The sequence below is a fragment of the Carcharhinus amblyrhynchos genome, chromosome 28 (assembly GCF_965287045.1).
Source record: "Carcharhinus amblyrhynchos chromosome 28, sCarAmb.v2.hapA, whole genome shotgun sequence".
Lineage (NCBI taxonomy): Eukaryota > Metazoa > Chordata > Chondrichthyes > Carcharhiniformes > Carcharhinidae > Carcharhinus > Carcharhinus amblyrhynchos.
Window position 1 is genome coordinate 10,590,449 of NC_137351.1, and position 26,596 is coordinate 10,617,044.

The 26,596-nt window shown below is 45.6% G+C and overlaps 2 protein-coding genes across 6 annotated transcripts in view; one reads left to right on the plus strand and one right to left on the minus strand.

The window, feature by feature from the left end:
* The window catches only part of fem1b (fem-1 homolog b), a 17,628-nt gene extending 15,774 nt beyond the window's left edge, over window positions 1–1,854 (minus strand). For all 3 annotated transcript variants that reach the window (XR_013889614.1, XM_080214395.1, XM_080214394.1), the window contains exon 1: window positions 728–1,854. Coding sequence is in view for 2 of the 3 variants with exons in the window: in XM_080214395.1 (XP_080070521.1) it covers window positions 728–1,260 (533 nt within the window). In the remaining variant the exon portion in view is untranslated. The remainder of the gene's footprint in view (window positions 1–727) is intronic.
* On the plus strand, window positions 756–23,995 carry LOC145359665 (ceroid-lipofuscinosis neuronal protein 6 homolog). 3 transcript variants are annotated; one of them, XM_080214397.1, is made up of 9 exons: window positions 799–822; window positions 1,880–1,938; window positions 3,935–4,159; window positions 13,716–13,830; window positions 14,821–14,919; window positions 16,404–16,592; window positions 17,951–18,006; window positions 20,824–20,946; window positions 22,492–23,995. In XM_080214397.1, exons 3-9 carry the CDS (start codon window positions 4,110–4,112, stop codon window positions 22,760–22,762), a joined length of 903 nt encoding a protein of 300 aa, XP_080070523.1. In that variant the 5' UTR covers window positions 799–822; window positions 1,880–1,938; window positions 3,935–4,109; the 3' UTR covers window positions 22,763–23,995. The 3 variants fall into 3 exon arrangements, with proteins under 3 accessions (XP_080070524.1, XP_080070523.1, XP_080070525.1); XM_080214398.1 differs by lacking the exon at window positions 1,880–1,938 and having other exon boundaries at window positions 756–822; XM_080214399.1 differs by lacking the exons at window positions 799–822; window positions 1,880–1,938 and adding an exon at window positions 848–939.
* Window positions 23,996–26,596: the final 2,601 nt, after the last annotated feature.

Here is a 26,596-nt window from a genome sequence, read left to right on the forward strand (position 1 = left end):
ATATGCCCTGGACTGTTACTTCCCACTGACCATGTGTTATTACTCAAACATGCATCCCATCCAGTCCATAAATGCCAGAAATCTCCACCCTCTAGCATCCCCCCAACACCCTGTCAGCAAACACACACTGTCCTACAGCTCTCCCAACATCAACACAACCCCCACTCCACTGTCAACCCGATTCACATTTTTCCCATACCCCTCCATCACCCCCAACCCTTGAAACCTCTCACCCCTCTAACCTTCCCTACACCTCCGCCATCCCTCATATTCTACCACCCTTCCACTCACCCAGGCCTTTCCACCCATAGACTCGATCCCACCCCTTCCACCCACGTGTTCCTCATCCCTGCATCACTTCTATCCCTCCACCAGAATTTCCTACTCACGAGCCTCCCCATCCTATACCCCTAAACTCCTAATACAACTTGCCTCCTCCAGTAAGTCCCATCCCTCAAACACTGCATTCCTCCATGAGGCGGCACCCCCAACACTTCCACCCCACCAGTCCAACCTACCTACGCCTGCCCCCACCCCTCAACTCTACTATCCTTCCACAACATCAGCACCCTCACCCACTCGTCTGTCCATCCCCCTTTCTCCCACAACCGCCTTGCCCCCTCTTCAGAACCTCCCGCCCATCCCCACTCCTCCTGCCCCACAACCACCCCAACCCTCCCCTCCAGCTATCATCTGCCTCCTCCCCGGGGGGGAGGGCTGCTCCTACCTGACCACCTGGGCGTGCCCCTTGTAGGCGGCGATCATCAGGCAGGTGTTGTCATACTTGTTGGCGATGCGGATGTCGGCGCGGTTCTCCACCAGGTAGCGGACAATGTCCAGGCGGCCGTCGAAGCAGGCGGCCCGGAGCGGGGTGGAGTTGGTGGCCGTGGTGTGGTTGACGTTGGCGCCGTTGGCGACCAGGAGGCGGACCACATCCAGGTGCCCGGCCCCGGCGGCGCACCACAGCGCGGTGGCGCCGTCTATCACATAGCCGTCAAAGCGCACGGTGCCGGTCTGCTCGCTCTCCACGCGATAATGCTCCAGCAGCAGCTTCACCACCTTGCAGTGGCCGTTGCGGGCGGCGGCGATCAGCGGGGTGGCTCTCTGCCCGCCGGCCGCAGGCCCGGCCCCAGGCCCCGGGCTCACCTGCGCCAGCAGCCGCCGGCTCTCAGCCTCCGAGCGGTTCAGCAGCAGCGCGGCCAGCGTCAGCACCCGGCCCTCGCTCGCCGCCTTGTACACATAGGCCGCCAGCGACTCCATCAGCCACCGGCCGCTCTCTTCATCTCCCCGCCCGCCGCCGCTGCCTCGGCCCACCGCCCGCCATCCCGCCCGATTTTAACCGCTTGCTTCCGGCTCCTTCCTGATCGCCGGCGCACCGCCTCTAACCTTCCCCACGGCACTTCCGGGAGGCCGGTGTGTAACTGCCAACAGGGTCCGGCCACAACCAACCAGCCTTCCCAAAGCTCAACAAACCATCCAATTTCCCCTTCTCTGCTTTGAATAAATCTTCTAATCCTCCCCTTTAGATTATAAGCACATTTTTCCTGACTAATTCTCATTTCACATGTTTAAGCACACTGTTCCTTATTCTCTCTTTACACCTCTCCTAATTCTGCCTTTACATTTTAAGCACACTTTTCCTCATTCCCCCCTTTTTCACTTTCAACAAAACTTTTCTCCATCCATTTCTCTTCTTTACTCCTCCAGCATTGCCAACTCTGGATGGACACATTCCTGATGTAATCAGCAATGACTGCCCACCCAGCCAAATATTCATTTTTTCCAGATCTGCAGTATTGTTATAATAAACAATCAAACTAAAATGAAAAGTAAACTCACCATCTTTATTTAGGAAGTATTTTTCTCTCTCTAATTGCAGGCAGCTGTGTCTAGCAGACTAATCTTTAACTCCTAGAGACTCCAAGACCATTCTGGAGGGTAAGGGAACCTCAATTTCCCCTACAAGTAGTGACTAATGCCGGTGTATAGTCTAAAAGCTATCCCTCACATGTATTGCCATCTACCCACCTTGTGAACCAAACGTCACCTTTCCGACCCCCGTTCAAACTTCACTTACAAGTTAAAACACATCTGAATATTAAAATAATAGGATGGTCCAGCAGAGAGGAGGCATTTCTGTCTATACTGGCTCTTTGTAAGAGCTATCCTTGATTAGTCCCATTCTCTTGTACACTCCCAATAGCCCAGAAAATATCTTTTCACTCCCAAATCCACTACAGCCACAAACAGGATGTCAGAAACAACTGCTACTCATGCACCTACACAGATCCTGATTGTTATGATATTTTCTCTGCAACCATTGGGCACACCACATGTAGAATGGAAACTACTGGCAAAAATCAAACACCATCTTCAATTGTTAATCAATTCTGAGCTGAACTATTGTTCTCTTAACTTTCCCCCTCCCTAAGCGTACTCGCCTATGTGTTTGTTCAGCACCTCTCTGCTTATTCCGCTTCTCCATCCTCACCACAAATTCTCTCCTATTGATTTTGTCATGCGAGGCAACAAACACCATCCTGTACCTGGTACCTTAGCAAAATATGCAGCCAGCAACTCAATGCCAGGTGTCACCTGGCCCCCATTTCCTGAAAGTGAGACATTTTTACTGCAGGATAATTCAACAGACAACAATTCCTGTCCCCACTTCCCAGTTTAAGGTCCAGTGTGTGTAAGATATGACAATGATGGACATCAAGCTATTCCACCAGAAGAGGCATCATACCTGAGCACAATCTAGACTTCATTTAATGCCCAACTGAAGTTATTGTGCAGTAATCAGGCGGAACACAAAGTACTAAATACAGAGTAATGACTTCCAAAGTGAATGGTGCCAATGGAACAAAGGGGGCATCAGTTTACACTAACTAGCCCCTGCTACAAATTCTCAGCCTTGTTTTCAAATCACTCCTATCCCAAATCTCCACAACCTTCTCTTTCAATTTCACAACCATGCCTCACTCTCTCCACCTTGATTCGAATGACCCCCCCCCCCAATTAGCCCAGGGTACCTTCAAGTATCCGAGCTGTGGACCTCCCTTCAGCCTCTTCACGAAGATATCCCTTGGTGCCTGTCTCTTCTGATCTCCTTCCCCACCACCCCCCACCTCCCCTCCCCTTCTCTAACTTTGGTTTATTTAATTTTGTGAGGGGACAAAAACAGGAAATACTGAAAAAACTCAGCAGGTCTGACAGCATTTTATGGGGAAAAGAGGCGCTACATCAATGCAGTCGGTTGTTGATGTAGGATTTAGGGGCATTTATAACAGAGACTCTAACACAGCAAGAGAGGGGGAATCTGTCATGTGGGGAAGAGGCGCTACACCAATGTAGCTGATTTGACGCCTTCCGCGCTTGTTGGACACCGCAGGGGCTGGGCTGCATTATCGACCCTAATAATCACATTTTAATTTGACTTTTTTTTTAAGTTTCCTTTGTACTTTGTTTTTTGCTCTGGCCGTTCCCCTTGCTTTTGGGGAGCTGCCCCTTTTACCTTGTCCTAATTTAATTTGAGTTTGTTTATTTGGTTTGACCTTTTAAAAGAGGCCAGTGTAGCTGATCGTTGATATAGGATTTAGGGGCATTTATAAGTGAGGTTCTAACACAGCAAAAGTGGGGGGGTGGGAATCTGTTATGTGGGGAACAGGCGCTACACCAATGCAGCTGATCGTTGATGTAGAATTTAGGGGCGTTTATGAGAGAGGCTCAGACACAGCAAGAGGGGGATCTGTCATGTGGGGAAGAGACGCTACACCAATGCAGCTGATGGTTGATATAGGATCTAGGGGCGTTTATAAGTGAGGTTCTAACACAGTAAGAGAGGGGTCTGCCTGCCAGCCATGTAGGAAGGCGCTGGGCATTTTATATAAGGGGAGGAGGAGAGAAGCGAGTGTAACAATTTTTCTGGATACAGTGTTCACAGCCAGGAGCCGCCCGCGGTGTAGCTGCAGTTTCAGCGCTGTGTGTCCGGACTCAGAGGAGCTGCTGATGTGTTTGGCTGCTCAGGGCTTTTCCTCTCTCAGCTGGAGACCGAGACAGAATTAAAGCTGCTGCCTGTACAAGAGAATCCGGACACAGGAAAGATCAGCATGCGGAAGAGACAACAACCTTCTCTGCAAACTCCCTTCTTCCTGCCCAGGTTTGGATCTTGGGGCTGATGCGTGTTTTCTCTTTTTCTATTTAAAAAAAACTGTTGTGTTGTTTCACCATCTCTGCTTTTCAAAGGGAATTGAGTCTTGGGGGAAATCAGCACCGGCCCCAAAGCCCCGCTCCCCACCTCCGCGACAACTCTCAACAAATTCAAGTGTTGTTGGCAAATGTTTGACCAGAAATGTAGCTGCTTCTCACTCCCCATCTCTGTCTCTCCTACACTGTGGCTCGACCAGCTACACAGAGATTCACAAAGAGATGTTCATTCGGAAAGCGCCCCTCACCACCCCAGGACGTCCCAAATGTTTTTACAGTCAGTGGGAACACTTTTCTCAATTTGTTGTAAGGTAGGATGCAGAGCATTCAATTTGTGCACAGCAAGCTCCCACAAACTGCTAGCTAACAATGGCCAGGCAATCTTGTCTTTTTTTTGCCCCCCAATGATGTTGATTTGGCGCAGTGGTTAGCACTGCTGTTAGCAGTGCCAGGGACCTGGGTTCAATTCCAGGCTTGGGTCACTGTGCAGAGTTTGCACGTTCTCCCCGTGTCTGCGTGGGTTTCCTCCAGTTTCCTCCCACAGTCTGAGAGACTTGCTGGTTAGGTGCATTGGCCATGCTAAATTCTCCCTCATTGTACCCGAACAGGTGCCGGGGATTCTCACGGTAACTTCATTGCAGTGTTAATGTAAGCCTTACTTGTGACACTAATAAATACACTTCAAATATTGGCCAGGGCTTTAGGGAGGGGGACTAGTGCCAGGGGATGTTCCTGTCCACCATAACCGTTTCTTCCGAAAGGCAGCACCACTGACAGTGTGACCCTCCCTCAGCACTGCACTGGAATGTCAACTTGGATTTTGTGTTCCAAGTCCTGGAGCGGGACTTGAACCCACAGCCTGACCCCGAGACGAGTGCTCTGAGCCATGCAGTGTAATCCTCACTACAGGGATAAACTTTGCCCCGTGACTGGAATCATCCGGTATTAACTTTCTTCCTTTTATCTCCGATTGGACTGTTTTCTGCATTCCCTGGCAGTGACATCAACGTGGCTAAGCAGTGGGATTTCTGATCCGTTACTTTAGTTTCTAAAAAAAACTGTCGGAATTTTTCCATTTACCTTTGCAATCTGCAAATCCCTAGAATGATAGTAATAGGAATATTTACATCTACAAATCTCTAGTATAACAATATGAATAATGTTGTTTTTGGCTGAACCCTTTTCCTGTGATGCTGAAATGAGCAATTGGGTGTTAATGGATGGATTGTTAAGGGAAAAATGAACTGACAGAGTGCAAAAACAGACTATCGATTTGCTACTTTTAGCCAAGACCAATTCTGCTGCCATTGCAGTTCCAGTCACTCTTGCCATATCTTACCTATGTGACCATTTGCTTTTGGGAAGGGGAGCTGAGACTGTTATTCACCTGTGGATCCCATCACAGACAATGCCAGGAATCTGAAAGATAAATAAAATGTAACATTCTGGAAAAACACATCAATCAGCCTCTCGGGCGAGAAGGAATTAAACATTACATTCAGATAGTGATAGATCTTCAATGTATTTCCAGCATTTAAAAAATCAATATTTAAAACCATAAGTAAATATAAAACAAGAATGCGAGTAGGCCATTTGGCCTCTCAATCGCAGCTCCCACTCCCCCCGCCCAATTCAATCACACCATGATTGATTTGATTGTGGCCTTAACTCCATTTTCCTCTGCACTACCCTTGACCTCCTTATAGATCACATCTGTCTAACTCAGCCTTAAATATATCAATAATCCACTGCTCTCTATGGTAGAAAATTCCAAAGCTGCATGGAATTCGGAGAATCCTAAATGGGAGATCCCTTATTCTGAAACTGTGTCCCGTCGTTCTAGATTCCCCTACAAGGGGAAACATCCTCTCAGCATCCACCCTGTCAACTTTCTGATATTGTTTCTTGTCATTGCTTGGTTTGATATTTTTTACTTTTGGAAAGGCAAGTGTCTCCCATGTTGAGAGCTGTTTATGTTAATTGGAGCTGTTACAAAAGTGTTAATCACGTCAGTTTTCCATCAGTTAAGTCTGCTCACTATAATGCCATTGGCTTTTTATGCTAGGAACCTAACCACCTGTATCAATTTTCACTTTGTGTCCTTCCAAGTCATTTAACGATCATCCAAGTAATAGGTAAGGGCATTAGTCCCGCTATAGACAAGCCAAAGTAAACTCAAGCAGACCGGTGAATATATTCAGCTGACATAACTGTTACAAAAATCAAGCTTTCCTCACTTGTGTAATTTGTTATTCCTCCACCTTACTCAGGGTAGCCACATGGTTAAAATTGGTTACTGCCAGCTGGTTTTTCACTGGATATGTGCTACCATTGGATTACACTGGCTGCATTATCACAATACTGTGGGATGTTCCTTTGCTGTTAAACAATTCGAGTCTCAATATCTGATGAACGCAGTGTTGTTAACCTCAAGTCCAAAGTGTTAATATCCAACAATTATAGCTGATAGAAAATTGCTGGGATGTGCGTCTTGTACAATAAGTCCTGTTCTTCCCCCAGGAGAGTATTGTGGGCTTGAGTAACATCTACATTTGGGGATGAAAACCTGGCTGGTAATTCTTCATGGTCCTTTTGACACGCAGTTCCAGGGTCTGGAGCCTCTAACTGGGCTTTATGTTGGCTGTTTGGGTTTAGCACAAAGTCTGGAGGTTGAATTTACCAACTCTGAGCTTTGTAGTCGCATCTTGCCACGGTGAGCAACCAGCCAGGTTTCAGAATCAATAATATGTTGTGGGTTAGCACAGAAGAAGCATCTTTTTTGTGACATTTTGAAGAGTAATAACATTTCTGATTATATTGATAGCACAGAATACTCTCTACCTAACCTGTTAAACACATTTGTTTGTTGGCTTGTAGCTATTTGACAGTCTAATCAGAATGTACACACTTCCACCCACACAGTATAGCATGCGATATATTCCATAAACCAGCATATTATGGCAAAACTTCTCTCTTTGACACCTGTGTCTCATATAGATCTCAATAAGGGCACACTGGGGATGGAAGATCCACTCATTGCAAAGACCCCCAAAGCAGAACAATGCCTGTTTCCTATCTTAACTAGGTTGATTTCTAGATTCTTCACATTAATATTTAACTATATTAATGCCACCTTAAGTTTGAAAAGCAGGTGTTCAAAACCGTGAGGGGTTTTGATAGAATAAATAAGGAGAGGCTGTCTGCACAGGCAGGAGAGTTGGTAACCAGAGATTTAAAGTAATTGACACAGGACCAAGTTCTGATGATGAGTTTTTCTTATCTCGAGTTATTTTTGATGTGGAATGTGTCATGTGAAAAGGCGGTGAGTGCAGATTTGATAAATGTCCAAATGTAAATTGGACAAATGGTTGCGGGGAGTGGAACTAATTGGACGCTCTGTCGAGGGGCCAACTCGGGTGTAATGGGATGAATGGCCTTCTCTAGTGATGTTATTTCTAATCAGAAACCAAGAGTAAACAACAATATGATTGTTTTTAAATGATCTGTTCATGTAGTCTGGATTGAATACTGTATTTAAATTAACTTCTTTGCTAGTTGTATGGATTTTAAATATGCAAACCCTAAGAGTTCTAAGTTCCTATTAGAACAAACACACACTTTATAGTTAAGAATGCATTTGGTCCCTTTCAGTGCTTTACTGCTAACTTGGTCACAATGCTGGGCAGCATGGTGACAGTGGTTAGCCCTGCTGCCTCGCAGCACCAGGGATCCGAGTTTGATTCCCAGCTTGAGTCATGCATGGAGTTTGCATGTTCTCCACATGTCTGCGTGGGTTTCCTCCCACAAGAGATGCTGGTTAGGTGCATCGACCCAAACAGGCGCAGGAGTGTGGCGACTAGGGAAATTTCACAGTAACTTCATAGTAGTGTTAATGTAAGCCTTACTTGTGACTGATAAATAAACTTTAATACAGTCCAGGGACCTGTTTGAAAAGTGTGCTGGATGCTTATTCTGCACCACCTCCTCAAGAAAGAAAGAACAATTTCCATTTCTGTAGCACATTTCACAACCCTAGAATGTCCCAAAGATGCCTTATAACCAATGAGGCGCTATGCAGATAGCCAGCACCCATGATTTGAGAACTTTTTTTTTTAAGTGGTGCTGATAGAGGAGTAAGTGTTGGCCAGGACGCCAGAGAGAACTCCCTTTCTGCTTTTTAAAGCATGGTCCTGAGATCTTTTGAGAAAGCAGATGAGACCTTTGTCTTTAACAGTTGTTCCCCCACAAGAACAGATGACACTTATTTCTGTCACAGACCTGTAATTAATTTTACATCAACTGTGCTGCAAACATGGTAAAAATATTCCAAACCCTTCAACATCGATACCATCCAAGACAAAGCACTTGATAGGCAACCCATCCATCACCAGAAACAGCCACTGAGTGTTCGATCTATGCAGCAACTTGCCCAGGTCGCATGCACAGCACCTCTGGCAGTGCCCCCAGGGTCCCCTGAATGAACCCACAGTTCAACCAGCTAGGGCGCAAAGGCAGCAGATCCAAGTGAATGCCATCCTCTCCCTCCAAGTTTAGATGAGGCGATGGGTATTATCACTAGAATATTAATCCAGAAACTCAGCTAATGTTCTGGAGGCCTGAGTTCAAATCCTGCCACAGCACATGGTGGAATTTGAATTCAATGAAAGTTATATGGAATTACGAATCTACTGATGACTATGAAACCGTTGTCAGAAAAACCCATTTTATTCACTAATGTCCTTTAGGGAAGGAAATCTGCCATCCTTACCTGGTCTGGCCTACAACCACACAGCAATGTGGTTGACTCCCAACTGCCCTCAGGCAACCAGGGATGGGTAATAAATGCTGGCCGGCCAGCGAAGCCTATGTCCCACGAATGAATAAAAAAAGTCACGCGCCATTCCTGCTTTGAAAATGCATCAACATTCCTTCATCATTGCTGGATTAAAACCTGGCAACTCCCTCTCTAACAGCACTGTGGGTGTACCTGCACCACACAGACTGCAGCGGTTCAAGAATAAGGTTCTCCATCACCCATGTTGACCCTGATGAGCACGGCGAATTCACCGCCCTCAACGATCCATTGAACACTGCCTCAGTGAGACCACACCTTAAATACTGTCTGCAGCTTTGGTCTCCTTATTGAAGGAAGGATGTAACTGCAAGGAAGGCAGTTTAGACGAGGTTTACTTGGAGTATAATTTGGGAAAATGTGAAGTTGTTCATTTTAGCGGAGAGAATAAAAAAGAGTATGACTACAGGCGAATGACCACAGAATTCCAAGGCACAGAGGGATTTAGGTGCATGAAGCACAAAAAGTTAGTATGCAGGTATAACAAGTAATGATGAAAGCATATGGATTGTTATTCTTTAATTTGAGAAGAGTTGAAAAGTAAGGATGTTATGCTTCAGTTACACAGGGCATTGCTGAGAGCACGTCTCAAATGTTCTGTGCAGTTTCGGTCTCCTTAGAATCATAGAATTCCTATAGTATAGAAGGAGGCCATTTAAGGAAAAATGTAAATGCGTTGAAGGGGAGGTTTGCTAAATTGATACCTGGAATGAGTGGGTTGTCTTATAAGGTAAGGTTGGACAGGCTGGGCTCGTTTCCACTGGAGTTTAGAAGAGCGAGGGGTGACTTGATTGAATAATACAAGATCCTGAACAATCTTGACAAGGTGACATGGAAAGAATGTCTCCTCATGTTGGGGGGACCAGAACTTGGGGGCACTGTTATAAAATTACAGGTTGCCCTTTTAGAATGGAGATGAGGATTGTGCATAAGACAACGGAGCAGAATTAGGCCACTCGGCCCATCAGGTCTGTTCCGCCATTCAATCATGACTGATATTTTTCTCATCCCCATTCTCCTGCCTCTTACCCACAGCCCTGATCCCCTTATTAATCAAGAACCTATCTATCTCTGTCTTAATGACACTCAATGACCTGACCTTCACAGCCTTCTGCAGCAAAGAGTTCCTTAGGTTCACTACCCTCTGGCTGAAGAAATTCCCCCTCATCTGTTTTAAAGGATCATTCCTTTAGCCTGAGGTTATGTACTCTGGTTCTAGTTTTTCCAACAAGTGGAAACATCTTCTCCACATCCACTCTATCCAGGCCTTGCAGTATCCTGTAAGATTCCCACTCATCCTCTAAACTCTAACGGGTACAGACCCAGAGTCCTCAACCATTCCTCTTGTAAATCCTCGTGCAGATTTGGAACTCTCTGGCCACAGCAAATAACTCACTCCTTTTTAAAGTTTCAGTTTATTTATTTATGTCCCCTCATTAGTCCCCCTAAACAGACGCTGACTGACCCCAAAATGAATGGGGGATTGACTCCCCTACCCACAATCCCCTCTGCCTTTGCATTTTGGCAGACAGTACAATTGACTCCAATCCACTCAGAAAGTGGTGGAGCAGGAAGTGCAGTCATTGAAAGATGGAGGTAGATTGATTCTTACTGGTCAAAAGTTATGGGGGTAGATGGGAACGTGAAACTGGAAACACAAACCGATCATGGTCTTATTGAACGGCGGAGCAGGCTCGAGAGGTTGAGTGGCCTACTCCTGCTCCTATTTGGTACGTAGGCCACTGGGGAATGGAAGTGTTTAGAAAGCAAACCCCAGGATTGGGCATCAAGTCTTTCAAAAATGGGTAAAGCCTAGTTATTACTTGTAACTCGAGTATAGCTTATTGAGAGATAAAAACGTAAATGCAGCTTACTTACAGTGAGTGCCCAGGGTCAGTAAATGTGATAGGGATGGTAATGATTTCACCTTTTATGATGTAAGCAGTAGTGATGAGATTGTGTCACGTGACTACAAAAAAATGGAGGAGACAGATTCTTACCCCAGTATTTATTGCTGAAAATAAATTTCTGTGACAAAGGCACATCAGAATAATTTGGTCTAATTTCCACCCCACCCCCACCCCACTTCATCTCCTGAAGGTTGTCACTGTTGTTGAAGAACAGTTCCACTGGCCCTTTGAGCATTTTGGCCATGTGACCACTCTATGTGAGCCTGGATGGTGAACTTTGCCAATGCTACAGCCAGCTTTGGCCAACTCGAGGAGGTGGAGATGTCACCAAGGGCATATAGTTTGAGGGGTGCCACTCCACATCAAGCATGGCTGACCAGGAGTCACTTATTGCCAGCCACTGCCTCATTCCAGGAATTTCCAGAGTTGAATTCAGGATTCAGCCAGTTTAGCAGGCAGGGGGATTCTGGTGAATTGCCAAGATACATTGTCCATAAACTGAGCCGGGAACAGGACAGAGTTGCCGATCAAAGCTTTGGGATCTAAGAGATTCCTGGGAGCAATATGGAGGCAGTCCCCCTAAACAGGCGCTGACTGACCCCAAAGTGAATGGGGGATTGACTCCCCTACCCACAGTCCCCTCTGGCTTTGCGTATTGGCAGACTGTACAATTGACTCCAATCCACTCATTTTCCAGAAGTTTATTCCCTAATATTTCTGTCCTAGCTGAGATCAGCTAATGCATTGTGATAAAGGAATGGGACTGGGAAATTCCTGATCCATGTGGATTAGGTAGGCAGGTGGGGATTGATGTAGGTATCAACACCTGAAATTTGACTCGAACTGTAAGCGTCAGAACAAGTGCGTAGGGCCACCGTACCCAAGGACTAGGTTAACAAAGTTAAACAACACGAAAGGATTCACCTGCATTATTTATGATACAAATGGGTGTTGGATTCTTCTGAAATCTAGAACACATCCATCATCTGTTTTGACGTCTAAAAGGTTGGAAACTCCATTTCCCCTTTACGTTCACCACAGCCTTTAGCCTAAAAGTTTATTAGCATGAGGCTAATTCTCCTGGTCTTTGTCCAAATAGTTTCTGAAGTTTTATTTTCTTTAATAAAGGATCAACTTTCCTTTTGAAAACTGTTGCAGATTCTGCTTCTGCCACTGTTAGGGTGCAACCTGCCCAATAGCTAACAAACCTCTGCCTAAATCAGATTTCCCCGACCACCAAACCCCCTCCTCAACCTTTCAGCCTATTGTCTCATCTAAAATACTGAGCTCTGGAGCTTCAACCTCGATTGTTTGTTTAGTTCAAAAGATTTGGAGTTAAACAGATCGAGTGCATCAATCTGGAAATTGGGCAGCACGGTAGCACAGTGGTTAGCACTGCGGCTTCACAGCTCCAGGGACCTGGGTTCGATTCCCGGCATGGGTCACTGTGTGTGCGGCGTTTGCACATTCTCCTCGTGTCTGCGTGGGTTTCCTCCGGATGCTCCGGTTTCCTCCCACAGTGCCGGTTAGGTTGATTGGCCATGCTAAAATTGCCCCTTAGTGTCCTGGGATGTGTAGGTTAGAGGGATTAGCAGGTAAATGTGTAGGGATGTGGGGGATAGGGCCTGGGCGGGATTGTGGTCAGTGCAGACTCGATGAGCTGAAGGCCTGTTTCTGCACCGTAGGGTTCTGTGTTCTACTCCAATGGCTGGCGGTAACATCGGGAGAGACTTCCGGTGATGTGGAGTGTTTCCCCGTCAAAGCCTGTGGCGACATACTAGCAACCTGTTCCGGCAATGACTAACTATGGAAACTGACCTAAGTCTGCCTTAGGTGCAGGAAGAAAATTGGAATGGCGCAGAAGATGTAGGGTTAGAACTTTTCAGCTCAATGGGAGTGTGTCTCTGGCCACAGCAATCACCCGCACTCCTTTTACTTCCACTCCTTTTTAAAGTTTCAGTTTATTTATTTATGTCCCCTCATCCCCAAAATATATCGCCTCACATTTTCTACATGTGAGATTTTACCAGTGTTAGACACATGATTGAATCCCCTGCTGTGTTCTGTGTCCCTCAATTATTTTCCAATAGAGCAAGTGAGGGACAGGTGGCACAGTGGTTAGCACTGCTACCTCACAGCGGCTGGGGACCCGGGTTCGATTCCAGCCTTGGGTAACTGTCTGGAGTCTGCACTCTCCCTGTGTCTGCGTGAGTTTCCTCTGGGTGCTCTAGTTTCCTAGAGACGTGCAAGTTAGGTTGATTTGTCATGCTAAATTGCTCCTTAGTGTTTAGGGGAATTAGTAGGATAAGTATGGGGGGTTACAGGGATAGGACCTGGGTGGGATTGTTGTCAGTGCAGATTCAATGGGCTGAAAGGCCTCCTGCACTATAGGGATTCTATGATTCAAAATGTGTGTTTGGCTTCAAGTAACATGCATTGTCCATTGGGGTGGCACAGTGGTTAGCACTGCTGCTTCACAGCACCAAGGATCCAGGTTCGATCCCCGCTTGGGTCGTTGTCTGTGCAGAGTCTGCACATTCTCCCCGTGTCTGCGTAGGTTTCCTCCCATAGTCTAAAAGATGTGCTGGTTAGGTGCATCGGCCATGCTAAATTCTCCCTCAGTGTAACCGAACAGGTGCCGGAGTGTGGCAACTATGGGGTTTTCACAGTAACTTCATTGCACTGTTAATGTAAGCCTACTTGTGACAATAATAAATAAACTGTTTTTTTTAAACTTTATCCCACAGGAATGTAGGAAACGAGCCGGAGAACCTGGATAAAAAACCTCGGTTTCACCTGGATCTTTGGTTTTATTTCACTGTGCAAAACTGGATCCTGGATTTTGGTCGTCCTATTGTGATGGTGAGACGTAAACAGACAATAGTATGAAATAACTGGAAAGAAAGGGGCCAAGAATCACTCACCCAATCACTACCCCGAGTCCCCAAAATGGGGCTCATTTCCTCTGGAAAAGAGAAGGCAGAGGGAGGGTTGATTGAGGACTTTAAAATTATTGAAACAAAGACATAGAGAAGGTTTTTCCACTTGTGGGAGAGGCCAGAACTAGGGGCCCTCAGACAGTCACTGATAAATCCAAGAGGACAATCAGGAGAAACCTCTTTACCCAGAGAGTGGTGAGAATGTGGAGCTGTCTATTTCGGGATGTAGTTGAGATAAATAGTGTGGAAGTGTTTAAGCTGAATAAATAACCACTGGGGAAAGAGCTGGAAGGATATAGTGACATGCTATGATGAGGAGGCTTGTGTGAAGGGTGAAAATAACATGGAACAGTTTGGCCGAATGGCCTGTTTCTGTGCTAGACCCTCCATGTAATCCATCTGGAACCTGCATTCCGTTGACTATGGGTGGGTTTGATTGTGATATTTAAAGTTTATTTGTTAGTATCACAAGTAGGCTTACATTAACACTTCAATGAAGTTACTGTGAAAATCCCCTCGTCACCACACTTGTTCAGGTATACTGAGGGAGAATTTAGCATGGCCAATGCACTTAACCAGCGCTGTGGGAGGAAACTGGAGCACCTGGAGGAAACCCACACAGACACGGGGAGAACGTGCATATTCCACACAGATAGTGACCCAAGCAGGGAATTGAACCCAGCTCCCAGGGACTGTGAGGCAGCAGTGCTAACCGCTGTGCCACCCCAATTGCATCCTGCTCCGATACACTCTGTCTGGTTTTATGCACGAGTAATGGGATCTTCAGCAAACTACCTAAGGTATAGTAGGTAACTAATCAGGAGAGGAAGGAGAGCATATCAGCTGGGGAAGATTTATTATTTATGCTAGATTTGCTGTTTTTCCACTAATAGTCTGCTGTGCTCCATCATAGATTATCCTTCCAGTGGAGTGGTTTCCATTGAATAAACCGAATGTGGGTGATTACTTTCACATGGCCTATAACATCATCACACCTTTCCTACTATTGAAGGTAACTAACCATCTTTGCTGTTGACTGCTGAATAGGAGTGTCCCCTCGGTGAACCCATTGCACCTTTTGCTGTTGGCTTAGTGACCAAATGCAGCTCTGCACCTGAGCCCCGAGGAGCAGAAGGTTCCACCGTGTCCTTTGCCAAGTTGGATTTTTATTCAGGGTTAACGCTGGAGGTATGGTAAGCAGGAAGCAGAACAGTTTCCCCAAAAACAGGGCCAGGAATATTTAGGATCCTTGTAAAGAGAGGGAGCCATTGTCAACAATGCAGGTTTATGGAAGCATCCACGCAAACCAGCTGCCACCCCAGTTGCTAAGCCGACCTTGGCAGTGACTGTTTTCAGTATTGCCAAGTGCTGCTTCCTCGCTGATGAAATTTCCTGGTTGGGTAAGAATCAGGCTTGCCTGTGTCGCCTTACAAAGTTGAATAGCTTGCTGCCACTTACAATCCAGGTTTACCAAGTATCCCAGGGACTTTACAACCTTTCTATGCTCCTTCAGAACCGGGGGAGAGAATGATTTGAGTTATTATCACATGTAGTGGTATACAATGAAAAGTATTGTTTATTGCGCTATACAAAGCATACTGTACATAGAGAAAGAAAGGAGTGAGTGCAGAATGCCGTGTTACAGTCATAGCTAGGGTGTAGAGTGTCAAATGTGTAAGAGATTGAATTTAAAACCTTGTTGGAGAGTTCAAAAAAGTTAGAATAAAGTTTTAGAAGCATAGAATGAGAGCATTCTTTCTGGTTGTACCACAGCTTGGTATGGGCTCCTGCTCTGTCCAAGACCACAAAAAATGACAAAAGGTCATGAATGTAGCCCAGTCCAGCACGCAAACCAGTTTCCCATCCATTGACTCTGTCTACATTTCCCACTGCCTCGGCAAAGCAGCCAGCACAATTAAGGACCCCACGCACCCCGGACATTGTTTCTTCCTTCGGGAAAAAAAATACAAGAGTCTGAGGTCACGTACCAACCAACTCAAGAACAGCTTCTTCCCTTCCCTGCTGCTGTCAGACTTTTGAATTGGCCTACCATACATTAAGTTGATCTTTCTCTACATCCTAGCTATGACTGTAACACTGCACTCCTCACTGTCTCCTTCCCTTCTCTATGAACGGTATGCTCTGTCTGTAGAGTGCACAAAACACAATCCTTTTCACTGTATACTAATACAAATGACAATAATACGTCCAATCAAAATACCGGGTATCTGGGCACAGCTTGCAAGAAGTCGCTCCCGTGCCATCTTGGATAACTGCAGTGCTATATCCAGGTGCTTTGAAGCTGATCCGGTCTCTTTGAAGGTCAACGGCTCCCTGCGCCGCGCTCGCCAAAAGGAATGGGTGAAAGCAGAGGCAGAATTGGCCGGATGTGCAGGCACGTGTCACAGACAACCAGGAGTGGCGGTGAAAATGTGCCAAGCTCTCACTAGCACTTACACGAGTGTTGACTCAACCTTTTAATACTTTCTGTTGCAGCTTATCGAACGTTCTCCCAAGACGCTTCCAATCTCCGCAGTGTACATCTGTATAATAACGTTTGTTATGGGAGCCAGCATTCACCTCGTCGGTGATTCAGTAAATCATCGTCTGATTTTAAGTGGATACCAGCTCCACCTGTCCGTGCGAGAGAACCCGATTATGAAGGATTTGAAACCAGAGACATTGGTAAGCGGAACACCTCAATCAGACTGAACCCAGCAAGCTCAGCTTGGTCAAAGGCACTGGCTTTGGGAATTTGATAACTGCACCTCCTCCACATCCCTGATCTGAATTGCTTCACCACTTTAATCATTGCATCGTTGGCAGATGTGCCTTCAGCTGTGATGGTTCTTGATTCTGGAATTCCCTTCTAAACCTGCCTATGCTATCTCTCCCTCCTCCTTTAAGACAGTCCTTTTAAATTGTACTTATTTGATCGAGCTTTTGGTCATTGTCCTAATATTTCTTTGCATATTGTTATTTTCTTTGATTGCACTTCTGTGAAGTGTCTTGCGGCATTCTACAATGTCAATTAAAGTATATAAATGATATGTTAGTGCTGTATAAGTGTAAGTTATTGCTCAAATCCAAGCTAAACTGAAAATATCTTCTAACCTTGACTATAAGGCATCTATGTGGATTTTTTTTTAAATCACTTGTGGGACATGGATGTTGCTGGCTAGCCAGCATTTATTGTCCATCTCGAGTTGCCTGGGTGCAGTTGAGAGTCAACCGCATTGCTGTGGCCAAACCAGGTAAGGATGGCAAATTTCCTTCCTTAAAGGACATTAGTGAACTGGAAGATTTTTCCAACAATCACAACGATTTCATGGTCATCAGTAGATTCTTAATTCCAGATACTTCTTATTGAATTCAAAATTCCACCATCTGCTGTGGCAGGGTTTGAACCTGGGTCCACCGAGCATTACCTGAGTTTCTGGATTAAAGTCAAGCCATTGTGTCTCCCATTAAACAAACATGGGAAATGCTCAGCAGGTCAGGCAGCATCTGGAGAGAGCAACAGAGTTAAATTTTCAGGATGTTAATTTTTTTCTCAGAATTATGAAAATTGACTAATATGGAATGAATTTGGTGGATCTCAATCCAACTCTGAAAGATGTGATATCCATCCCTAATTGCCCTTGAACTGTGTGGCCTTGCAAGGCCATTTTTCAGAGGGCATTTTAAGAGTCAACCACATTGTTGTGGCTCTGGAGTCACATGTAGGCCAGACCGGGTAAGGATGGCAGATTTCCTTTCCCAAAGGGCACCAGATGGGTTTTTAATGACAAATTGACATTCAGCCAATCGCACAATCTCATTCCGGGAAGGCTCAGGGATGTCTGGTGAAGCACGTTGGAGTTAGTGTCCTGAGACAGATACAGGATCGGGGAAAAGGGAGCTTCATGGTTCACTGGACCAAGCTGATTTGTAAGTCAGAATGTGTAATGTGTAAATTGGTAAACATTACCACTCCACCTGTACAGAGCATAAAATTCACACAAAATGGAATAGTTTCATCATTTCTCTTGTTAAACCCACAGGTTGACTCATTTGAGCTATTGTATTACTACGATGAATCCTTGGGTCACTTGATGTGGTAAGTAAATGTTCAGTGCAGTTTATTTATTAGTGTCACAAGTAGGCTTACATTACAATGAAGTTATTGTGAGGATCCCCTAGTCGCCACGTTCCAGCGCCTCTTCAGATACACTGAGGGAGAATTTAGTATGGCCAATGCATCTAACCAGCACGCCTTTCGGACTGTGGGAGGAAATCCACACAGAGGTGGGGAGAATGTGCAGACTCCGTACAGACAATGACCCAAGCCGGGAATCGAACCTGGGTCCCTGGCGTCGTGAGGCAGCAGTGCTAACCATTGTGCCACCGTAAAATGAATAAAAGAGAAATATTCTGACCACCGTTTACTTGGACAAAAGGCAGTTAGAGTCTGATCTGATGGTCTGTGGCTGAAGATGCCGTTGTGGTTGTGCATATCATAAATTGGGACGGTCTTGGCTGCAGATAACCCCTGCCCTGCTATGAACAACTGGGTATGTCTTTAGTAGTCAGTTTCAGTTTCCCTGGGTTAGGGAGTGGGTACTGGATGGAGTTCCTCCAACAGTGACACCTGGGCATGTGGACTTTTGAGAGTTCGATCTTGCTTCACAGGTGAAGGTTAGCCATCTGGTCTCAAGGTGTGTTCGATTCCTGTCTGAGCCAACTCAGGCCAGAGAGCTTCCTCTCAGAAGGGAAACTGAACAGCTAAACGGGGAAATAAGAATGTGGTCTGAACTGGTTTTGTATGCTTTAAAATGGAACACCAATGAAATGAGGAAATAGGAATACTTGTTCAAACTGATTTTTCTTTTCTCCTTCTGGGCTGTAACTGGGGATAATTTGGTGCAGTCCTGATCAGACTGCACCATTACTGAGCCAATTCCATGTGTAAGAAGATTGTGTCAGGATTCTCTGCCCTAAATTTTGAACCTGGAAGTTAATCTGCCAAATCTACGCTCCCAGCAGAGCTGTACCTGAACAACACCATCCAGAAATTTTCCCATTTGGAATGAGGTACTGCTGCAATGGTCCGGATCTGGTTCCAATGCAGCAATGCTACAAAAACTGAATAGAGCAGCATTTATGCAGATTCATTAACTTTTGATGACTGTATGAAACTTGGACTTAACATAGAGTGGAACGTTCGTTGAAACAGATGAGCTGGCTCTCAGTCCTCTGCGTCCTTTACTGAGCTCAACCTTGCTCCCTGACACTCTCCATATGCTCTTTCCCCTCCCCCTCTCTTTCTCAGGGATCTAGTTACTCATTGTAAGGATATATCCTATTATGCGGCATGGTGGCACAGCGGTTAGCACTGCTGCCTCACAGCTCCAGCGACCTGGGATCGATCCCCAGCATGGGTCACTGCCTGTGTGGAATTTGTACATTCTCCCCGGGTCTGTGTAAGTTTCCTCCGGATGCTCCAAAGATGTTCGGGTCAGGTGCACTGGCTATGCTAAATTGCCCCATAGTGTCCTGGGCTGCGTAGGTTAGTGGAATTAGCGGGGTAAATCTGTGGGGTTACGGATATAGGGCCAGGGTGGGATTGTTGTCGGTGCAGGCTCGATGGGCTGAATGGCTTCCTTCTGGACTGTAGGGTTTCTACGATTTGTATGGCTTAACATTGCGATGGTCAGTGAGGTGACTCTGCACAGACCTAGGGATAGAGTACGGTGCACTAAATACGTTGCCTATTTCTAGAAGTGCAGTTGGTACATTAGTGAAATGTGTGTGTGGATTTTACAGTCTTATTTGAGGCTTGCTCAGTAATATTGGCACAATTCTTGGAAACACATTCTTTGCATTCTCAGTTTTTGAAATCTGTCCCAAAAATGATGCTATGTGTAAAGGGCAAAGTACCAAACTTTGCTCATCTGTTGTTTTGCTTTAATAAACTCCTTTTTCTCACCTGAATAATGAGCTGAATATATCCATTGCTGCAGTTCAGATGAGAGTGTGACAGTCCTTATGGGAAACTGCAGCAGTCCTATTTGGAGAGTTTACCTTTGACCTCAGCCTATGCTAAGTAGGGTGATCCCATTGATCTCAAAGCACCTGAACTGAGGGGGAGAAAAGTTAAGTATTTACTTTTAATTGCTGCTGAAAAGTACATATATATATGCGTGTGTGTGTGTCTTTATAATCATAGAAACCCTACAGTGCAGAAAGAGGCCATTTGGCCCATCCAATCTGCACCGACCACAATCCCACCCAGGCCCTACCCCCATATCCCTACATATTTTACCCACTAACCCCTCTAACCTACGCACCTCAGGACACTAAGGGGCAATTTTAGCATAGCTAATCAACCTAACCCACACGTCTTTGGACTGTGGGAGGAAACTGGAGCACCCGGAGGAAACCCACATAGACACGGGGAATGAATTATAGAATGAGAGAGAGTGTGCACATGCATGCAAGACTATGTGTATATGGGAGAAGGACTGGATTATCACCAATATGCTGAAACATGTTTAAATATTAAGTTTATTTATTAGTGTCCCAAGTAAGCTTACATTACCACTGCAATGAAGTTACTGTGAAAATCCCCTAGGTGCCACACTCCGGCACTTGTTCAGGTACACTGAGGGAGAGTTTAGCACGGCCAACGCACATAACCAACACGTCTTTCAAACTGAGGGAAAGCTGGAGCAGATGTGGAGAGTGCAGACTCCACTCAGACAGCGACCCAAGCCAGTAATCGAACCCGAGTCCATGGCGCCGTGAGCCAACAGTGCTAACCACTGCTGCCCCAGAATAACTGCTGCGACTATACTACATCTATTCGTTGAGGTTACTGTGGTCACTGAAGCATGAGGAACATTTGGTAATAGTTGTGTTGTATTTTGCCTTGCAGGTATATTCCTTTCTTCATCATTTTCAGCCTGTATTTCACTGGCTGCTTCACGCGCAGTAGCAAAGACAGCAGAATGCCCCTGTCAGCCTGGCTGCTCCTGGGACCAAGTAGCCTCTATTACTGGTAAGAGATAAGCAAATATTTAGTGAAGGACAGCCATGATTTTGTTCCACTTTGTAGTTTGTTGTGGCTCAATTGACCGCACTTCCGCCTCGGGCATCGAAAGTCTCCAATTCAAATCCCATTCCCGGGGCTCGAAGCCCAAACAACAAGGCTGACCCTCCAGCGCAGTGCTGTGTTGTTAGAATGACGTGAAACAAAGAACTGATGCTCCGTCAAACTGCCTGGGCGAATGTGAGAGATCCCACGGCACTATTCCGAAGAAGAGCTGAGGAGTTATCCCTCTTGACGATCTTTTTGACGAAATAATTAAACTAAATCCAATTAATTGAGGGACAGAATAAAAGGGGCAGCCCCCAAAAAGGGAACCACCTGAAACAAAAGATAAAGTAGAAAGGAAACTTAAAACATCTAACTATAAAATGTGACTAAAGGGGTCAGTAACACATCCCAGCCCCTGCGGTGCCCAGTGCGCACAGAAGGCATCAACAGTGCCCTCAGACACTGCATGCTTCCTCACCAGGGATCCCTCATGTCCTCCCCAATGTTTACTCCTCAATCAACATCACAAGAAACAGATTATTTGGTTGTTACCACACTGCCAAATGAGAGCCATTGGCTGCCAACATTACAAAAATTACTTCAATGCCTGTAAAGCACTTTGAGATATTAATGATCTGGAATGGTGCTATATAAGTGCAAGTCTTTCTTCCCAGCCCAGCCCACTAAATATAACTTGACCAATTCTGGGGCGCAGGTGTGGTGGTTATGATCTAATCAACCAGATAATATTCCAGACAACATGAGTTAATAAACTCACCACAGCAATTCAGATGCAGGTTATTTTAAAACAAAAGCTGGAAATACAGGTGCAATTGTCAGTTTTTTTAAAAAAAAACACGTAGTTGAAGTCAACAACAAACTGATTATCCTTATTCAGTCTGACCTACACATGTCTCCAGTCCCACATCTTAATTATCCACTGATTTCCTGTATTGGCTGAGGTTATTCATGAAGGCCCCACCTTCTCAACCTTGCCTCTCGCCTGAGGTGTGGTGATCCTCAGGTTAAATTACCATCAATCAGCTCTTCTCTTTCTCTCCCCCCACCATGCCCCCGCTGCTGCCGCCCCCCCCCACCCACCCCTCCTTTGCCCTCCCATCCCCCCTCCCCCTTTGCCCACCCCGCCCCCCCACCCCACCCCTCCACCCCGCCCCCCCACCCCACCCCTCCACCCTCCCCACCCCACCCCTCCACCCTCCCCACCCCACCCCTCCACCCTCCCCACCCCACCCCTCCGCCACTGCGCGACTCGCTATTGTCTAGTTACTGCTCTCGCCCCCAGGTCTTCATGATTGCATTGCTTTGTCGGAAGAAATATTTCCTGTTGTCTGTTTTAATGTACCTTTTACTACTTGACCACCTGTCCTGCTATCACAGTTGAATTCATGCCACACTGTGAGCTGTCACCTTTAGGAGCCGAAGGGTTCAGGTTCTCTGAAGAGCTGAATTGCGTATCCCTTTCACCCCTTGTCTCTTTCTTCCTAGGTATCTGGTGACTGAAGGTCAGATCTTTGTCCTCTTTATCTTTACTGCCTTTGCCATGATGGCGACAGTCATGCACAAGAAACGGAAAGGGCTGGTGATGGACAGTAACGGTCTGTTCCTGTTTTACTCCTTCTGCATCGCGCTGGTCCTCATCTCGGCTTGGGTGGCGTTCTTGTGGAATGACAAAATTCTCCGGAAGAAGTATCCTGGAGTCATGTACGTGCCAGAGCCCTGGTCGTATTACACCCTGCACGTCAAGAAAACTCCGTAAATCCTTGCTGGGTCCTATTACTGAAACTGCTTTAGTCAGCTTTCCAACGTTCCCCCAAGTAACTGATAGTTGAGTGTTTTTCTAGGGTATAGTTATACATGTCAGTTCACAGTGGTTTCAGTTAGGCATTGATGCAAATAGTGGCAGTATAACTTGTGCAAAGCGATGTAACAGCACCCAACCCCACCAGGGGGCAGCTTCTCACAACTTGCGCTGGCTGCAGTATAACTCCAGTCTGATGTGGGGGTTTTAAAAAAAAAAGCTGGCATTTCCAACAGCGTTCTGGGTGGTCTGCTGATTTTCCCTCCACCCCAAAAAAACTCGTTCCAATTTCTTATGCAATTGTTACAATTTCTTATGCAACTTTTCTAATATCAGAAGAAAAGCAGTTCTGGCCCTTGCTGTGTTTACAGTAAAAGCGCGAGGGCCAGAGGAAACTTTTTCTCATTCACATTCAGGCTGTAAGGCACGGACAGTGGGACTCGTTGGGTAGCTCGTTCAAAGAGCCAACCCAAGCGTGATGGGCTGAATGGCCTCCCTCAGTGCTGTATGATTCTATGAGTGAGAATCTCTTGCGAGACTAAAAACCTTAGGCCAGAAATAGCTACTGACGATATTTAGTGATCCAGTCCTTTTAAACTGTCCATCGAACATTTTTCCTGCCTGCTATTTTAACAGATGCAATAACTCATTGGGTTGTGGTGGGCTAACACATCACTGGAGTGAAGGACAGCGAGATACACTGGCAGATTGAAGTAGATCGTGACTGCGTATAATAGTGTAGCAAAGTGAATAAAAAATAAATTGAAAGGGATGTTAAAAGGCCTGCCAACTCCTCCATCATTAAGCTCGATGAAGGTTTACCCACTGCGTTCACTCACTGCAGACACGTCTACATCTTGGAGTTTGTTTAAGAAATAACCTCATTTGTTCACATCCTCGATTCTGTCAACGGGATTTGTTTTTGATGTTTCTGTGCTGCCGTCTCTTTATGCTGATTGCTCGGGAATGTTGAACTCGGAATTAAAACCTGGTCCGCTCTGCGACAACTTGGCAAAACAGTCAGAACCTTAAACATTTGTTCATCTGTGATTTCTGATCGAGTTGTCAGGACCGTGTGCTGTGAGTTGTGAATCTCCGCTGTGGAACGAGACATCTCAGGGCCACTTACTTACACCCAAATCCTAAAAATAATAAAAAGACTGTGACAAAACCTACCAAACTATGAAAGGCTTCTGGATTTTCTGATGCACAGTTCTACAATAACCAATCCAAATGGAATCTGCGGTACTGGTTTACTAAACTTAAAAGTAGACCATGTAACCCAGGTCACCGATGTGAATGGGCAAGTTGTTATTTTTCTGAGTCAAGTATGATGGGAGCATTTTGAGAATTTCACAATGTAATTTTCTAATAATGACCATGTTGGTGTGGGAGCCACAAGATGTCTAATCGCTCACTAATATGATATGCAATAATCCTTTATACTTTTTCATTCAAAGACCTAGTAATTTTGTAGAAGATTTGAAGGCTTTTCTTGTAGCTTTATATTTCACTTGAATTGTGATGCATCAGAGAGATTCAAGCACCTGCTGTATCCAAACCTCCTTTTCAGAAAGTCTATAAAAACAACACTTGTTACATCCAAATGTTCAGATTAAAGTACAGCACAGGAACAGGCCCTTTAATCCCCTGCCAATCATGATGTCCTACTAAACCAAAAATAAAACCTTCTGCCCTTACTCAATCTTATCCCTCTATTCCCTCCTTATTCATGTATCCATTCAGATGCCTCTTAAATGTTGCTCATGTGCCTGCTTCTACTGCCTTCTCTGGCAGCGCATTCCAGACACTCACCAGTCTCTGCATAAAAAAACTTCCTCCCACACATCATCTTTAACCTTTCTCCCTCTCGTCTTGAACCTGTGCCCTCTTGTAATTGACACTTCCACCATGGGGCAAAAGTCTCTGATTATCTACTCTCGCTAAGCCTCTCATAATTTTGTAGACTTCTATCAGGTTTCCCCTCAGTCTCTGCCTTCATAGTGAAGACAATCCTAGTTTATTCAACCTCTCCTTGTAGCCAGTGCCCTCGAGACCAGGCAACATCCTGGTGAACCTTCTTTTCACTCTGTCTGAAGATCATCAAAATCATCGAATCAACAGCACAGAGACAGGCCCTTTGGCCCAAACTGGTCCATGCTGACCAAAATGCCCATTTAAACTGACCCCATTTGGCCCACATCCCACTAAACCTTTCCTATCCATGTATCTGTCCAAATGCTGTTTAAATGTTGTCAATGTCCCTGTCTCAACCACTTCCTCCAGCAGCTCATTCCACCTATGTACCACCCTCTGTGTAAAGAAAGCTGCTCCTCAGGCTCCCATTAATTCTTTCCCCTCTTAAACCTATGCCCTCTAGTTCTCGATTCCCCAACCCTGGGGAAAAGACGAGTGCATTCACCCTATCCATGCCTCTCATGGTCTTATACACCTCTGTAAGATCACCCCTCAATCTCTTACACTCCAAAGAAAGGAGTCCTAGTCTGTCCAATTTCTCCCTACAACTTAGTCCCTTGAGTCCTGGCAACACCCTTGTGCATCCTCTTCTGCAATCTCTCCAGTTTAATAATATCAAACTGCTTAAAAAAATTCTTCCAAAGAGGATGTGGACTGGTTCAATCTTCAATTTTTCCTATTTATTTACATCCTAAATTCTTTATAGTGTCTTACTGCTCTTTAGTAGTTTATCTCACTCAATAAACCTGACCATTAGTTTTGGCCTGTCTGGAACAAGAATGATATTTCCACCAATCTGAGTGTCCATCTCAATGTTCCCTGCTGCAATGTTTCATAGTCAGGTGGCAATTATTACTCTCCTGGCATGATGTGCCACTCATGGCATGCATGGGCACTGGTTCTGTTTCATTACTGACTCTGTTTCCTTCTCAAATCTTTTCTTATGAATGGGGGTTAGACTTAGTGGTGGTCCTGGGGGTGGGGGGGTCATGGACTGAGACAATTGCTGTCCAACATTAACCTCACTCAATAATCGACACTGGTCATTTCCATCAGCAATGATAGCCAATGCTGCTTCTCCTCAGTAGCTCAGGGGCATTAAAGTCAAGGGTTGTGCACCCATTAAACTAGGAATGGCAGTTCTCCATGATACGCTTCTGGATATGCTCACCCAATGATCCATCATTGGGCATTGGCGCACTGAGATAGGGCAGCAATTTTGCACCAGTGTTTCTCCCTACATGAATTGACCTCTCTTATGGGAACTAACTCCCAAACAACAGCTTGTATTTATATAGTGCCTGTAATTTAGGGAATGTGATCAAGTTGGAGAGTTACTAAGCAACATTTAACTTTGAGCCACATAAAGAGCTATTAGGGCAGATGAAAGTTCTTGGTTAAAGGGATAGGCTGCAAGGAGCATCTTCAAAGCAGCAGAGAGATTACAGAAGGGCGGCTCAGAGCATTGGGGATGTGCAGAAGGCCATAATTGGAGGGAGGCAGATATTTCGCAAGGTTGTGGCACTGGGGGAGGTGATTACAAATGTAGGGAAAGAAGATATTTTAAAATGAGAAGTTTAAATCAAAGTATTTTGTAACCAGGAGCCAATGGAACCCAGTGAGCACCGGTTAATAGATGAAGAGGATTTGTTCTACGAATTAGGACACAGGCAGCAGGGTTTTGGATGGTGTCAGGTTGAGGGAGGCTGGAAGATGGGAGACCCACCAGCCTGCTGGAATAGCCGAGAGATAACAGAGGCACGATGCGGAGTTCAGCAACAAGCAAGATGAGGCAGGCTGATGTACAGAGGTAGA